This window comes from Chenopodium quinoa, unplaced genomic scaffold, assembly GCF_001683475.1.
Source record: "Chenopodium quinoa cultivar QQ74 unplaced genomic scaffold, ASM168347v1, whole genome shotgun sequence".
In the NCBI taxonomy this organism is placed as follows: Eukaryota; Viridiplantae; Streptophyta; class Magnoliopsida; order Caryophyllales; family Amaranthaceae; genus Chenopodium; species Chenopodium quinoa.
This window is the reverse complement of record NW_018742211.1, coordinates 1,401,639-1,417,345: the sequence shown is the minus strand read 5'-3', so window position 1 is coordinate 1,417,345 and position 15,707 is coordinate 1,401,639. Positions and strand designations below refer to the sequence as shown.

Genomic DNA, 15,707 nt, shown 5'->3' with positions numbered 1-15,707 from the left:
AAACCGTTGGAGGTGCATTTGTAACCCCCCCTGATTCACGCCCCTTTCATTATTCATGCATTGAAGTTTCTCCTTGAGTTCCTCCCAACTGAAATGGCTATTCAAAATGCTTCAAATAACGTTCTTAATGAGCAATTAAGCAAGTAAATCCATGATTAAAACCAAACGGACCATGGGCAGCAAAAGAATCCAAGGTTTGGTCTTCAAATGATTTCGCAAGTATCACTTCTTTGGATGAACCGTAACTTGGACTTGTGCTTGGACTTGAATGAGAATTGTTACTAGGACTAATAGGACTTTCGTGATTTGCATCATCTTCTATGGAGAGTAGCCGACTATATATCCAGACGGCATGCCCCTATGGTGATAGAGTAAAATATTCAATGGAGAGTAGCCGACTGTAAAGGTACAGGCGGCATGCCCCTCTGAAGATAGAGTAAAATACTCAATGGAGAGTAGCCGACTGTAAAGGTACAGACGGCATGCTTTGAAGATAGAGTAAAATACTCAATGGAGAGTAGCCGACTGTAAAGGTACAGACGGCATGCCCCTCTGATGATAAAGTGAAATACTCAATGGAGAGTAGGAGACTGTAAATGTATAGGTGGCCTTCCCCTCTTAAGTAAGAATAAAAATTAAACATGGAGAGTAGCCGACTGTTTGTCAGTAGGCATGCCCCTCTTAAGTAAAAATGAAAACTGAGTATGGAGAGTAGCCGACTGTTTGTTAGTAGGCGTGCCCCTCTTAGTACAAAATTGAATATTAAGTATGCAAACTTTTATTAAGTAGCCCTTGACTATTTATATCATTCAAAAGAAATATTTCTTAAGATTATCTGCATTCCAAGTTTGAGGCAAAGGTTGGCCGTCTGGTGTTTCCAGACGGTAGGTACCGTCCCTGACCTCTTCACAGATTCGGTAGGGTCCTTCCCAGTTGGGAGTTAGTTTGCCAGACTCATTAGCCCTTCCAACTGCTTCTATTTTTCTAAATACAAAGTCCCCCACTTTGAGTGGACGCCTGTGTACTTTTTTGTTGTATGATCTAGTCATTCTTAGGCGGTAAATTTCATGGCGCAAGACAGCATTGCCCCTCCTTTCAGGAAGTGAGTCTAATGCCAGGCGCATGGCTTCCCAGTTTGCCTCTTCGTCATATAGCATTACTCGAAGAGTCGGCTCGTAGTGTTCTATTGGAAGAACAGCTTCCGCACCATAAGTTAGGAGGAATGGAGTTTCTCCAGTCGCCCCTTTTTCAGTCGTCCTAATGACCTAGAGAACATGTGGTAATTCATCCGCCCATAGGCCGCCTGCTCGTTCAATCTTTTTCTTGAGACCGTCTGAGATGATTTTATTAAAGGCTTCTACCTGGCCGTTTGCTTGTGGACGGCCGACAGATGCAAAGTAGTGTGCAATTCCTTGGTCACCCAACCAGCTTTCGAGAACAGGCGTCTCAAATTGGGGACCATTATCAAAAACCATAGACATGGGAACCCCGAACCGAGTGATGACATTTTTCCAAATGAATGAAATTACATCCTTCGTCTTGATTCCCTTTATAGCTTCCGCCTCTACCCATTTAGTGAAGTAGTCGACGACAACAAGTATGTACCTCCTTCCGCCTGTAGCAGGCGTATATGGACCCAGAATGTCCATGCCCCACTTAGCAAACGGTAGTGGGCTATGAATGGTAGTGAGGTCTGTAGCCGGACGGTGAATTAGCTTGCCAAACCTTTGGCACTTGTCACATTTTTTCACCATCTCCATTGCATCTGCTTCTAAAGTAGGCCAAAAGTAGCCCTGCCGCCTTGCCCGTTGAGCAAGCGTCCTACCGCCTATATGGGAAGCACAGTAACCAGAGTGAAGATCGTCTAGTATCTCTCGTCCCTTTTCTGGAGTAACACACTTTAAGAAGGGTTGAAGGTACCCCCTTTTGTGAAGTTCTCCCTTTATTATTTCAAAACTGGTTGCTCATTTTTTCAGTGCTGCCGCCTGTTGATGATCATCCGGCAGGGTACCGTTTGTCAGATATGCCCTGATTGGATCCATGCAGGTTGAGCTTCTGTCTAGGATTCCAATAGGGTCTTCCTCGATGCTTCTCTTCTCCATTACTTCCCAAAAAACAGTTCGAGGAGTATCACAGGAGGCGGATGATGCTAATTTTGAAAGTGCATCCGCCTGGTTGTTTTCTGATCTCGACACTTGGGTCAGATGGAAATCCTCAAGGGAGCCGACTGCTTGTCGGACCGCCTGTAAATACTTGATCATGGCTGGATGGGTTGCTTCGTATTCGCCATTGTACTGACTCACTATCAATTGTGACTCACTCAAGGGCGTCTATTTTTCTTGCCCCTGCCGCCTTGCACATGCGGATTCCGGCTAGTAAAGCTTCATATTCTGCCTCATTGTTTGAGGCCTGAAAACTGAAGCGTACAGCATACTCGTACCTGTCGCCCTCTGGCGACTGACATATGACGCCTGCTCCACAACCATTTGAAGTAGAGCTTCCATCCACATATACCTTCCAGACTTGGTCTGGAACTTGAGAGTTAGGAGGACGAGTCATCTCAACAATAAAGTCAGCAAAGGCTTGCCCCTTAACTGCTTTTCTAGGCTCGAAGGTAACTTCGAGGCTCTGTATTTTTATGGCCCATTTGATCATTCGGCCTAACGACTCCATGATGGTCAGTGGCCGCTTGATAGGTTTGTCTGTATACACGACGACTGCATATGCCAAAAAGTAGGGCTTCAATTTTTTAACAGCCATGAAGAGTGCAAGACCAAATTTCTCCACTAAGGGATACCTCAACTCGGCATTTTTCAGTACGTGACTGACAAAGTAGACCGGGAGCTGACAACCGTCTCTTTCAGCAAGGAGAACAGCGCTTAACGCATGATCAGAGACGGCCAGGTACATGTAGAGTACTTCTTTGGGCAAAGGGCTGACCAGCCTCGGCAAGGAATGCAAGTGAACTTTCAATTTCTGGAAGGCCGCCTCAGCATTCGGCCCCCATTCAAACCTTGCCTTTTTCTTAATTGCCTGGAAAAAGTATAGGCATTTGTCGCCTGATCGGCTTAGAAATCTTCCCAAGGCCGCCAGACAACCTGTTAACTTCTGAACATCTCGGATGGTACGAGGCGACTGCATGTCGATGACCGCCTTCACATTCTCAGGGTTCGCCTTTATTCCTCTCTGATTGATAAGGAATCCGAGAAATTTCCCAGACTCAACTCCAAAGAAACATTTCCTGGGATTGAGCATGACATGGTGCCGCCTGAGTGTGGCGAAAGTTTCTCGGAGGTCCGACAGATGATCTTTCTGAAGTTTAGACTTGACAATCATATCATCAATATATGCCTCGACATTTCTCCCAATCTGATCAAAAAACACAGTGGTTATCATTCGCTGGAAAGTGGCCGGGGCATTCTTAAGACCAAACGGCATGACCGTGTAACAGTATAACCCCTGATCAGTGACGAAGGCCGTCTTCTCCTGATCTTTCTTCCATAAAGGAATTTGATGGAAACCAGATTAGGCGTCCATAAAGCTCATCAAAGCATGGCCGGCTGTTGAGTCGACCAGGTTATCAATTTTAGGCAGAGGGTAACTGTCTTTGGGGCACGCCTTGTTTAAGTCTGTGTAGTCTACACACATTCGCCAGGTGCCATTCGGCTTTTTAACAAGCACCACATTTGCAACCCAGTCTGGGAAGTAACATTGCCGAATGAACCCTGCATCAAGTAATTTTTTTAACTTCGGCGGCTGCCGCCTGACTTCTTTCTTCGCCATGGTTCCGCTTCTTCTGCCGTACCAGCTTCTTTTTCGAATCCACGACCAGTTTATGTACCGCCAGATCAGGAGTAATGCCTGGCATTTCATGGACTTCGAATGCAAAGATGTCCTTGTATTCTTTCAATAGTTTGTGCAAGTCGTCACCTAGGTCCCTTAGAGCAGTCGTCCCAACCTTGACTGTTCTGTCAGGACGCGAGTCATCTAAGATCAGGTCCGTATGCTCACCAGCTGGCTGAGGGCGGAATTCATCCGACCGCTCCTCTGCCAATGATTGCTATTTTCTGTCTTTTCTTGCGGCCCCTGTCTGGGATGCCTTTCTCTTCTTGCCGCCTGCTTCTTGAACATGCGCACTCTCCTTGACATTGTCAAGGTCTATTTTTCCACCGCTCGACCCAGTGGCCATAACAGTGGGCTTGACATCCGAGAGATAGCACTCTCGGGCCATCCTCTGATCTCCCCTTAGGGACCCGACTGTTCCATTATCCCTCTCAAACTTGAGCAACATAAGAGATGGGATTATAACAGCCTTGGAATTATTCAGGGTTGGTCGTGCCAGAATCATGTTGTAGGCCGAGAGTTCTTCTACTACCAGGAACCGGACTACCATGTGTCGTCCTTCCCCTTTTTCGCCCAGGCGGATGGGTAAATCCACTCGTCCCACTAGGTGGACGACTCCTCCTCCAAACCCTACTAAAGGGTGGGATGCCGGATGTATGCAATCAGTCTGATATTTTAGTTTCGACAAACATTTTCTACTGATGAGATCTGAGGAGCTTCCGGTATCTATGAGGATTCGGCCAACTCTCTGGTTAGCCACTTTACATTCAATAACAATAGGGTCGTCATGCGGCCCTCTTACCCCTCCTAGATCTTCTTCAGTGATGACAATCTCAGGAAATGAATATTTGGAGGGCCGTTCTTGGTGAACGGAATTTACATCTAACCGTCTGATATTGTCTTTCTTGCCCCTAATAGTGGGGCCGCCTCCTGAGAAGCCGCCTGCAATGGTGTAGACGACTGCATCATCTGTATCGGAGCTGTCGGCCTGTTGATTCTTTTTGGCCGACTGCTTTTTCGAGGAAGTGTTCCCCGTAGATTTCTTGACATAAGTGTCAAGATCACCTTGCTCAGCCTGGCGGTCCAGATAGCGCATGAGACTGATGCATTCATTGGTGTGATGACCAACATCTTCATGATACTCACATAATTTTTCTTGTTCCGATTGTTTGCAGAACCCTTCATGGGGATCGGCTTCTCAATTGAGATCCGTCCCTTGATTTCCTTTAGGATAAATTGGCTATCCTTGTTAAACGCATACTTTGGGGAGTATGGTTTGAATTCTTTTTTCTTCTTCTAGGCCGGCTGTTTAGAGGAATCAGCCGCCCAGACCTCTTTTCTCTTCTCGTCTTTGTTTGACGACTGTTTCTGTCGTCCTTCTCTTTTGTCGGACCTTCTCCCGTCTGACTGTTTTACCGTACTACAAAGATCAGTCGCCTGTATATAGGCTTCCGCTTCAATCAAGGCCTCTTGAAGAGTCGACACCCTCTTTCGGACCAAATCAAATTTGAAGGTCGACCCGTCTTTGAGACCTCTGAAAAAGTCAGTATAGGCTACTTCATCCGGTAACCCTTGAATCTGTATTCTCATCAGGTTAAACCGCCTGATGGGCGTTAGAACGGTCGCACATTCCACACTCAATCAAATAAATTTATAAATCCTAAAACTAACCCCTAAACAAGTCTAGTGGTAAGTTCGGAGTCGAACCACAAGGAACGGTAATGCTAGATTGTTCTTAATCTAATGCCTAAGCTATGCCGAAGTCGATTTACGGATAAAGGACACTACAACTACACTAAAACACATATAAAGAACAAGGTATGATAAAGTCTACTAGGGGAAAAGATCCACTTAGAACAATTAATAAGCTAATGAGAATCCATTTGATAATCAATCATGCAAAGAAAGAATTATAATGAGAATTAACTACACTCAAAAGTAATCTCTCAAATTCCTAGCCTAGATCCCTCATTGACTAGGTGCATAGAAGAAAATTACCCAAAATGCAATCAAATATATCAATTCTAATTCACAATCCCTTGTCAAACTAAAACCAATATGCAATTAAGTGTGCTATCATGGGAGATCAATCCAATCTAAAACAAACAACATGCCAACATCAATTTAATCAATTTAATCACACAATTATCATCAAATTTATCTCAAATAACTTAAATAATCATTACAAAGCCTCACTCAACACCTAGTAGAAGGGAAACTACTCAAGCATAATGAAAGCAACTAAATAAAGCAATAAGAGAAGAAAAAGTAAGAAATGCTCATTGATATAAGGTGGAGATCTTCAAATTTCTCATTTGATTATCCAAAATCCATGAAAACCATTGTGCTCCTCACTTTCTCTCTCTAAAATTTTGATAGTTTCTCTCTCTAAAACCTAAAACTAACCTAAAATCTATTCTAAACTGAAAAAAAAATCTTTTTCTTTAATGAGCAAAAAAAACTATTTATACCCCTTACAAAATTGCTTAGGAAGCTCCGCAAAAAGTCAGCTGAAACGGGAAAAGGTCCGACCGAACTCTGGGTAGGTTCGGTCGGACTCAGGGTAGGTTCGGCCGAAATCAGGGTAGGTTCGGTCGAACCTCCCTGATCCTTGTTTGGTCGAACTTTCCTGGTTCGACCCCTCCTGTAAACATGCTGAAAACTTGGTTGAAACTGCCTTGGAGGTTCAGTCGAACTTTTCAAAAGTTTGACCACACCTTGGTTCGACCGAACCTCTTAGAGGTTCGGCCACACCTCCTCTTACACTTCCTCTTCTTGCTTCCTCTCCTTCCCTTTTGCTCCTCTTGTCTTTGTCCATGCCTCCATACTTGGCCAAGGGGCCTCCTACCGTGCTTAGGACCGTCATGGAACCTGCAAAAGATAGCAAAGATCACGAGAGCATGGGGATGATAAAATTATGCATAAAGATTATCAAAACAAGCGCAAATAAGCATACTTTTCATCCATAAAAAAAAGGAAGCCATAAGAGGAGAAAAGAGGTAGAAAAACCTAAGCAAAACAGGATAAAAGAGACCAATACACTACCCCTAAGGGTAACATAAATGTCACTCATCAAACACCCCCAAGCTTAACTTTTGCTCATCCTCGAGCAAAACAAAACAAACACAACGGAAAACGATGTATATGTTTTTTTTTTAAAAAAAACAATAAAATAAAATAAAACTAGAAGAGAAAGAATATACACTAACTCACTTTCGTAGGAAACACGAATGCATTTAGCGCATGCATAAAGCACTTTAAACCCCATAGATCGCTCTAGAGGACGAGTATGCTCTCGTAAGGGTAACCTAAGAGTTTAACCCATAACTCTTGACAAAAATCAAGGCAAAGCAATAAACAAATAGATAAAATAAATTGAAGTAAAAGAGAGGTTACAAGCGTTCTTAAGTGGATTTTTACAATGGAACAAGCACTAAAGAATGTCAATCTTTCTAAAAAAAAATAAAGGTATGCACGTTCTAAGATGTCCAAGGTTGATTGAAACATAGCATATGCTAAGCATAGAGAACTAACGGAAACATATTCCACCTTTTGTTCCAACTAATCAAACCACAACCTCTCTACAAGTTTCAAATCCACTTTCAAGTTAGCTTCTCATGATTCCACGAAGGAACCGGAAAATAAGTAAGAAATTCAAAACATGAGAAGGTTACCCAACATCTTGGCTATGCAAACTCGCTCTATAGGCTTGATTCCTATTTCCTGCCACCACTAAATGACTTAACCCTCTAGGATCAAAAGGACTTTCAAGGTTGTAATACACAGGCTAGGAGAGTAAAGGTGTGGAAAACTTTTGAAATTGGTGGTAAACCTACATGTGAAGCTCGGGTGGAACTTTTTCCACAAGATCCAAACGAATCCAAAACAAAAGTACCAACTATGCTCATAAAATAAATTTCCCCCAAGCTTATTTAAAACAAACTAACAAAAAAAGGGAAAAAAAAACAACTATAACAAAATCATTTTTGTGCTTTTCATTCTTCTTTTACCTTTTTTTTTTGACATTTTTTTTTTCATTTAAAAGTCCTTGCCTCTTTAACTTTGGACGACTTTTTCTCAAAATGCATTTGCTTTTATGCACAAACTTATATACAACACATACTTGCTTTGCAAATAAACTCATAATTCTAAACTTGCACCATAAACAATAAAACAAGCTCGAAAACTAAATTGCTTCACAAAACTAAAGGTAGAAAGTGAAACCAAGGCTTCAAGGCTTGTATTGTGGCTAGAGAAAAGAAGGTATATGGCTCAAAAGGGCTAGCAAGAGGGGCAAATATAAACTAAACTCAAAAATAGAAAATCTATCCTATAAAAAGAAAAATTCCTTTGTCATCCCCTAAAGTGGCACGGTCGCGATCTTGGGAGCTAAAAGTCAAGTTCTAGATACGAGAATGCAATAGCCAAGGATCCAAATATGCCGCTCAACAAAGTATGATGAAGGCTTGAACAATTTACCTCACTAGGGATAGCAATAACTAACTCTTGATTTCATATCCACCATAGAGAGCAACTCCATCTTACCACAAGCAAGTGAACTAGGGCTTCATGGTCTCAAAGTTCTTAACAACTACCTTAGCATATCATATCCTAGAGTCAACCTAACACATTCTCAAACCGTGCATACCTTTATAATTTAGGAATAAAGACATTCAAGAATACAAGTCCAAGCGTATTATGTCAAAAGTAAGAACAAAACAAAACACATTGCAAATTTGCCTTGATAGAAACAAAATCTTTTTGGAATTTTCAAAATAAAGAAAATGGAAATGCATATACAAATGTGCATGGCATATATGAATCAAAATTCCACCAAACATGATAGAATACCCTCCCCCAAGCTTGAATGAGGCAACATGCTCAAACTTTAAACCAAAGAATCCATGGGAGGAGAAAAGAAAGAAAGTCATCCAACCAACCAACATATGTCTAACAAGTCACAAATCATTAGAGGAAGAGCAAGGAAGGATATTACCGGATATTAGGTGGGTATAGTACCCGCAAATGACCCAATTAAACCTTCTTGAAGCTGACTACCTATAAAATTGAATCTTGTTTTCCATGTGCTAGCAAAAGTGGAGTCAAACTTCCTCGATTCTTGATCCAAACCAATGTATAAGAGTATATTAAGTTATGTACCTAGCACCAAGCACACAAACATTTCCATGAGGCCGAAAACTATTCTAAAAAAAATAAAAAATGAAAGCAATAAACACGGGTTACTTCCCGAGAAAGGCTTGCTTAAGGTCCAAGCTTGACCGCTCTAGTAAATAATATTGCAAGGATCGTAAGAGCTTATCAAATGCACTACTACACATTTTATAAGAAAGAAGGTAGGAAAATGACGGGAAGATAACGTGCAACAAGGATAGTGCACGCAAATGAGGAGAGAGATGCCAAGAAAAAGAAGAAGAAGAATCAAAAGAAAATTCAACAAAGAAAGAAGAAGAAGAAGAATAAGAAAAGGAAGGCAAACTCTCCTTAAAATGTTTTTTGGTGGCAAAATCACCCTTTTCCTCAATAATCGATGAGTGGGGAGCTTGAAGATCACAAATAGAAAGAGGGTCCCCAATAGGCTCTTTGAGAAAAGAAGGGAGTGACATGGGATAGGAGGGAACATGATCAAATTTTCTTGAAAATGGAATATGATGACGTGGGGGGATAGGAGAAATGGTCTCACAAATGATCTCATTTTCACCACCTTGCCTCTCATCACTAATAAGGGAATGAAAATTAATCATTGAATTCTCAAAAGAAGAACACTCGTGATCTACATATCCCTCAAACAACCAATCTCCAAGAGAAACAACCTCATCTTCCAATTCCCTATCACGACGATAAACAACATTTCCCTTAGAAATCTGAAAGCCTAAGATCTCAAAACCATGCATGAATGGATGCAAATTCATCTCAAATTCATCTCTTTCCCATGAAGCATTCTCTATGAACTCACTCAAAATGTCATTATTTTTCATTTGAACCTCACAAAATAAATGGGACATAATCTCAAATGAGTCCAAATACTCATGAATAGAGGAATCACAAACATGCACTTGGTCAAAATAAGAAAGAGGGTTTTGATTCATAAAATCATCATTTCATTCACTCTCAACTCTCTTTACTTCACTCAAAAGCTCATTGTTGTCTTCCTCACAATCTTTTGATTGCACAAAAACATCATCATCATCATCTTCAATACACACATGGGATTTGAAAGATTCAAGATCATGCAACAAAGATGACAATTGGCTTTCTTGCTCTTCCTTTCTCCTTATTACCTCCTCAATACGCTCTTCACTCCTATTCATCATCTCCAATTGACTTCTCATAGAATTTAAAAACAACTCCTTACTTGGCCCAAAAGTAGAATCAAGCTCAACACACCTAATAAGGGATTCTAAATAATCAATCGGACACTCACAAGATGAAGAAAATTGAGGGTTAACAAGGGGAGAAGGATCACAACCAAGATTGTAAGCATCAACTTTAGAAGGATGAGTATAATCATCATCACGGGGAGTGGGGGCACAATCAAGCATATAAGATTCATTATTGGGAGAAAAAGGTACATCACAAGAAGGCATGCTAAATAATGAAGAATAATGAAACACACCATGCTCATCAACATTGGAATGCACCTCATCATCATGAACAATAGGGGAAATAGAGTTGAAATCATTTGTTCTAGGTTCACTAATGAGATCATGTGACAAATCATGGGAATGCATGCTAACATTAGAAGAATCGACACATTGCACATCAATATTAGAAACATGATTACCCTTATTGTAAACATCCCTAGCAAACCATACATAAAAATCCCAAGCATCATCAGTTGATAATGCTTTAAATTCACCATTATACATGCTTTCAACAATATCCCTAGTTTGCTTATTCAAACCAAAATAACAAATCTCAGAAGCCTCCCAAAGACTATAAGAATTACGATCTACAAGTCCCTCAAGTCTATTGAAATAATCACAAAAAGGCTCATCATCATATTGAGGAAATGAGAAACATGGCATTTTTTAATTTTTTTTAACAAAAACAATCAAACAAACAAAAAATAAATAAACAAATAAAAAAAAGTATACACAAAGACCTAGACTCAAGCAATAAAAAACAATCAAGCATTGGCATCGTTCCCCGGCAACGACGCCATTTTGATGGGCGTTAGAACGGTCGCACACTCCACACTCTATAAAATAAATTTATAAATCCTAAAACTAACCCCTAAACAAGTCTAGTGGTAAGTTCGGAGTCGAACCACAAGGAACGGTAATGCTAGATTGTTCTTAATCTAATGCCTAAGCTATGCCGAAGTCGATTTACGGATAAAGGACACTACAACTACACTAAAACACATATAAAGAATAAGGTATGATAAAGTCTACTAGGGGAAAAGATCCACTTAGAACAATTAATAAGCTAATGAGAATCCATTTGATAATCAATCATGCAAAGAAAGAATTATAATGAGAATTAACTACACTCAAAAGTAATCTCTCAAATTCCTAGCCTAGATCCCTCATTGACTAGGTGCATAGAAGAAAATTACCCAAAATGCAATCAAATATATCAATTCTAATTCACAATCCCTTGTCAAACTAAAACCAATATGCAATTAAGTGTGCTATCATGGGAGATCAATCCAATCTAAAACAAACAACATGCCTACATCAATTCAATCAATTTAATCACACAATTATCATCAAATTTATCTCAAATAACTCAAATAATCATTACAAAGCCTCACTCAACACCTAGTAGAAGGGAAACTACTCAAGCATAATGAAAGCAACTAAATAAAGCAATAAGAGAAGAGAAAGTAAGAAATGCTCATTGATAAAAGGTGGAGATCTTCAAATTCCTCATTTGATTATCCAAAAACCATGAAAACCATTGTGCTCCTCACTTTCTCTCTCTAAAATTTTGAGAGTTTCTCTCTCTAAAACCTAAAACTAACCTAAAATCTATTCTAAACTGAAAAAAAAATCATTTTCTTTAATGAGCAAAAAAAAACTATTTATACCCCTTACAAAATTGCTTAGGAAGCTCCGCAAAAAAGTCAGCTGAAACGGGAAAAGGTCCGACCAAACTCTGGGTAGGTTCGGTCGGACTCAGGGTAGGTTCGGCCGAACTCAGGGTAGGTTCGGTCGAACCTCCCTGATCCTTGTTTGGTCGAACTTTCCTGGTTCGACCCCTCCTGTAAACATGCTGAAAACTTGGTTGAAACTGCCTTGGAGGTTCGGTCGAACTTTTCAAAAGTTTGACCACACCTTGGTTCGACCGAACCTCTTAGAGGTTCGGCCACACCTCCTCTTGAATTTCCTCTTCTTGCTTCCTCTCCTTCCCTTTTGCTCCTCTTGTCTTTGTCCATGCCTCCATACTTGGCCAAGGGGCCTCCTACCGTGCTTAGGACCGTCATGGAACCTGCAAAAGATAGCAAAGATCATGAGAGCATGGAGATGATAAAATTATGCATAAAGATTATCAAAACAAGCGCAAATAAGCATACTTTTCATCCATAAAAAAAAAGGAAGCCATAAGAGGAGAAAAGAGGTAGAAAAACCTAAGAAAAACAGGATAAAAGAGACCAATACACTACCCCTAAGAGTAACATAAATGTCACTCATCACCGCCTGATGTAAGAACGAAGCCCCTCCTTCTCGCCCTGCTGAATTGTTCCTAAATCAAGGGTCGTCTTCTTCGCAGGGATGTTCATGGCGAAGTTGGAGGTGAATAAGTAAGCAAGCGTCTTGAAGTTATTTACACAACCAGTCGGCAGGTTGTCGAACCATTGTTGTGCGATTCCTTTGAGAGTCGCTGGGAAACACTTGCACCAAGTGGGATCATCCAACCCTTGAAGGTACATCAGGTTGGTGAATGCCATCAGATGGTCTTCTGGGTTAGTAGTGCCGTCATAGGCGCCTACTAATACATTTTTTTACTTTGGCCGGCTGAGCGGCTTCAGTAATTTCCTTGGAGAAGGCCGACGGCTGTTCACCAAGTCTAAGCAACCGTAGCTGCCAGTCCATAGGTTGGACATTTTTTGCTGCATGTCCACCAAACGGAGGTGGCTGTAAAAAATATTGTTGTTGCGGTACAAACGGTAAGTTTGGTACCGCCTGGTCGCTATGAAAGCCGGACTGACGGGAGGTGCCGCCTGACTGACTCTCATGATACGACTGAGTATGCCTCATCGAGGTATTTCGCAGACTGTCTTGGAAGTATGAAGTAGAGGCCGACTCTGACAATCGGTCACTCTTCTTCTGCTCTAGCAGTAGCCGAGCGTCTGTGTATGTTTTCCTCGACCCGTCCACCTGAATATGACGAACATGTTTCCTATTTCCTGGAGTAGGAAAACGGTATTTTGTGAAATCAAGGGCAGGTGGCTCCCACTTCCTAGATTTAGGATGAGGGGTCGCCTCTCGCCCTTGAACTGGCTTCCTCTTCCGTGAAGTGGAGGGTTTCTTAGCCGACTGCTCCTTGTCCAGAGCAGGCGGCTTCTTGTTGATCAACTCTTGAATTTCTCCCTTGAAGTCCCTCATGAAGGTCATGAGTTCGTTCCTTGTGATGGGAGCAGACCCATCAGTCGGCTGCTGCCGAACAGGCGGTGCGCCTGCTGGCTCGCTTCCAGTTTGAAGATGTTCCCGTTCCCTCCTTTCGGTATGACAGGTACGTCGGGCCCTTAGGGTCCCGTCTGAAGCTGTGTGAGCTTCAACTTCAAATTCATTCTCAGTATCGTGGTCCGACTGAACTAGAGGATCGTCCAGGGGACGTCTCTCTTCAGGAGCCGGTACAAACGTGGGTGCCATCTCAGAAGTACTCTCCCCACAGACGGCGCCAAAATGTTTCAGGGTTTTCTGATGTCCTGCGGGAGAGTTACAATTCCGAGACTGGAACCGGACGCCTGTACCTGCAAAACAAACGGATGCTCCGGATGTTTGGAGATCCGCCTCTGACGGTCAAGTTAGTACTTGATTAAGGAGTAATTAATGCGGAAATTAAAGTGATTGGGTCTCTCTAGGTGAGAGTGTTTAATGTGTGTAATCTGCGTTGTTCGCGTAATCTCCCTTAATGAGGATTAAGGGAGGTATTTATAACCTCGGGAAACGTGCCAATCTAGGTTTAGGTTAACCTTGGGCTGATTGGGCTTCCCTCGGAAGTTGGGCCTAGGTGACAGGCTTCTCCATTAGGCATGGAGTATGCCACGTGTCATGACATAATAAGTCCAGGGTGGACGAATAAGCGTGTGCCACGTGGCAAGCCCTGAGATGTCCAACTGGGGGACACTTGGCAGGACCTGATTGGCCCACGTGGCGCATTCCGATTGGTGGGAGCAAAATCCCCTAATCAAAACCCATTCAATGAAAGCTAATTATATCAAATGAAAGTCAAACACATTCAAACAAAGCTTTTTGAATCCAATTTATGTCAAACACATTCAAACAAAGCTAATTAAATCAAATGAAAGTCAACACACTCAAACAAAGCTTTTTTGAATAAAATGAATGTCAAATGCATTCAACAAAGCTAAATGAATCAAATGAAAGTCAAATGCATTCTACAAAGCTAATTGAATCAAATGAAAGTTAAAAACATACAAACAACACTAATTTAATCCAATGAAAGCCAAACACATTCAAATAAATCTTTTTGAAGCAAGTTAAAGTCTAATGCATTCAACAAAGCTAATTTAATTAAATGAAAATCAAACACATTCAAAATAAACTAATTGAATCAAATGAAATTTAAACACATTCAAACAAAGCTTTTTGAATCAAATGAAAGTCTAATGCATTCAACAAAGCTAATTGAATGAAATGAAAGTTAAATGCATTCTACAAAGCTAATTGAATCAAATGAAAGTCAAACATATTCAAACAAAGCGTTTTGAATCAAATGAAAGTCAAATGCATTCAACAAAACTAATTGAAACAAATGAAAGTCAAATGCATTCTACAAAGCTAATTGAATCAAATGAAAGTCAAAAACATTCAAAGCTTATGAATCAAATGAAATCCTAATGCATTCAATAATGCTAATTTAATCAAATGTAAGACAAATGCATTCTACAAAGCTAATTGAATCAAATGAAAGTCAAACACATTCAAACAAAGCTTTTTGAATCAAATTTAAGTCAAACACTTTCAAACAAAGCTAATTAAATCAAATGAAAGTCAACACACTCAAACAAAGCTTTTTGAATAAAATGAATGTCAAATGCATTCAACGAAGCTATATAAATCAAATGAGAGTCAAATGCATTATATAAAGCTAATTGAATCAAATGAAAGTTAAACACATTAAAACAACACTAATTTAATCTAATGAAAGCCAAACACATTAAAATAAATCTTTTTGAAACAAGTTAAAGTCTAATGCATTTAACAAAGCTAATTGAATAATTTGAAAGTCAAACACATTCAAACAAAGCTAATTGAATCAAATGAAAGTTAAACACATTCAAACAAAGGTTTTTAACTCAAATGAAAGCCTAATGAATTTAACAATGCTAATTGAATCAAATGAAAGACAAATTCATTCTACAAAGCTAATTGAATCAAATGAAAGTAAAGCACATTCAAACAAAGCTAACTGAATAAAATGAAAGTCAAACACATTCAAACAAAGCTAATTGAATCAAATGAAAGTCAAACACATTCAAACAAAGCTTTTTGAATTAAATTAAAGTCAAACACATTCAAACAAAGCATTTTGAATCAAATCAAAGTCTAATGCATTCAACAAAGGTAATTGAATCAAATGAAAGTCAAATGCATTCTACAAAGCTAATATAATCAAATGAAAGTCAAACACATTCAAACTAAGCTTTTTGA

General features: G+C 40.3%; 1 protein-coding gene across 1 annotated transcript in view; it reads right to left on the bottom strand.

Moving 5' to 3' along the window:
- Nucleotides 1-10,403, bottom strand: part of LOC110733803 — a 102,687-nt gene extending 92,284 nt beyond the window's left edge. The window contains exons 1-3 of the mRNA XM_021913868.1: nucleotides 10,154-10,403; nucleotides 9,971-10,054; nucleotides 9,571-9,733 (exon numbers count right to left, since the gene is read on the bottom strand). Of these exons, the coding sequence (XP_021769560.1) occupies nucleotides 9,571-9,733; nucleotides 9,971-10,054; nucleotides 10,154-10,403 (497 nt within the window). The remainder of the gene's footprint in view (nucleotides 1-9,570; nucleotides 9,734-9,970; nucleotides 10,055-10,153) is intronic.
- Between the last annotated feature and the right edge of the window lie 5,304 nt (nucleotides 10,404-15,707).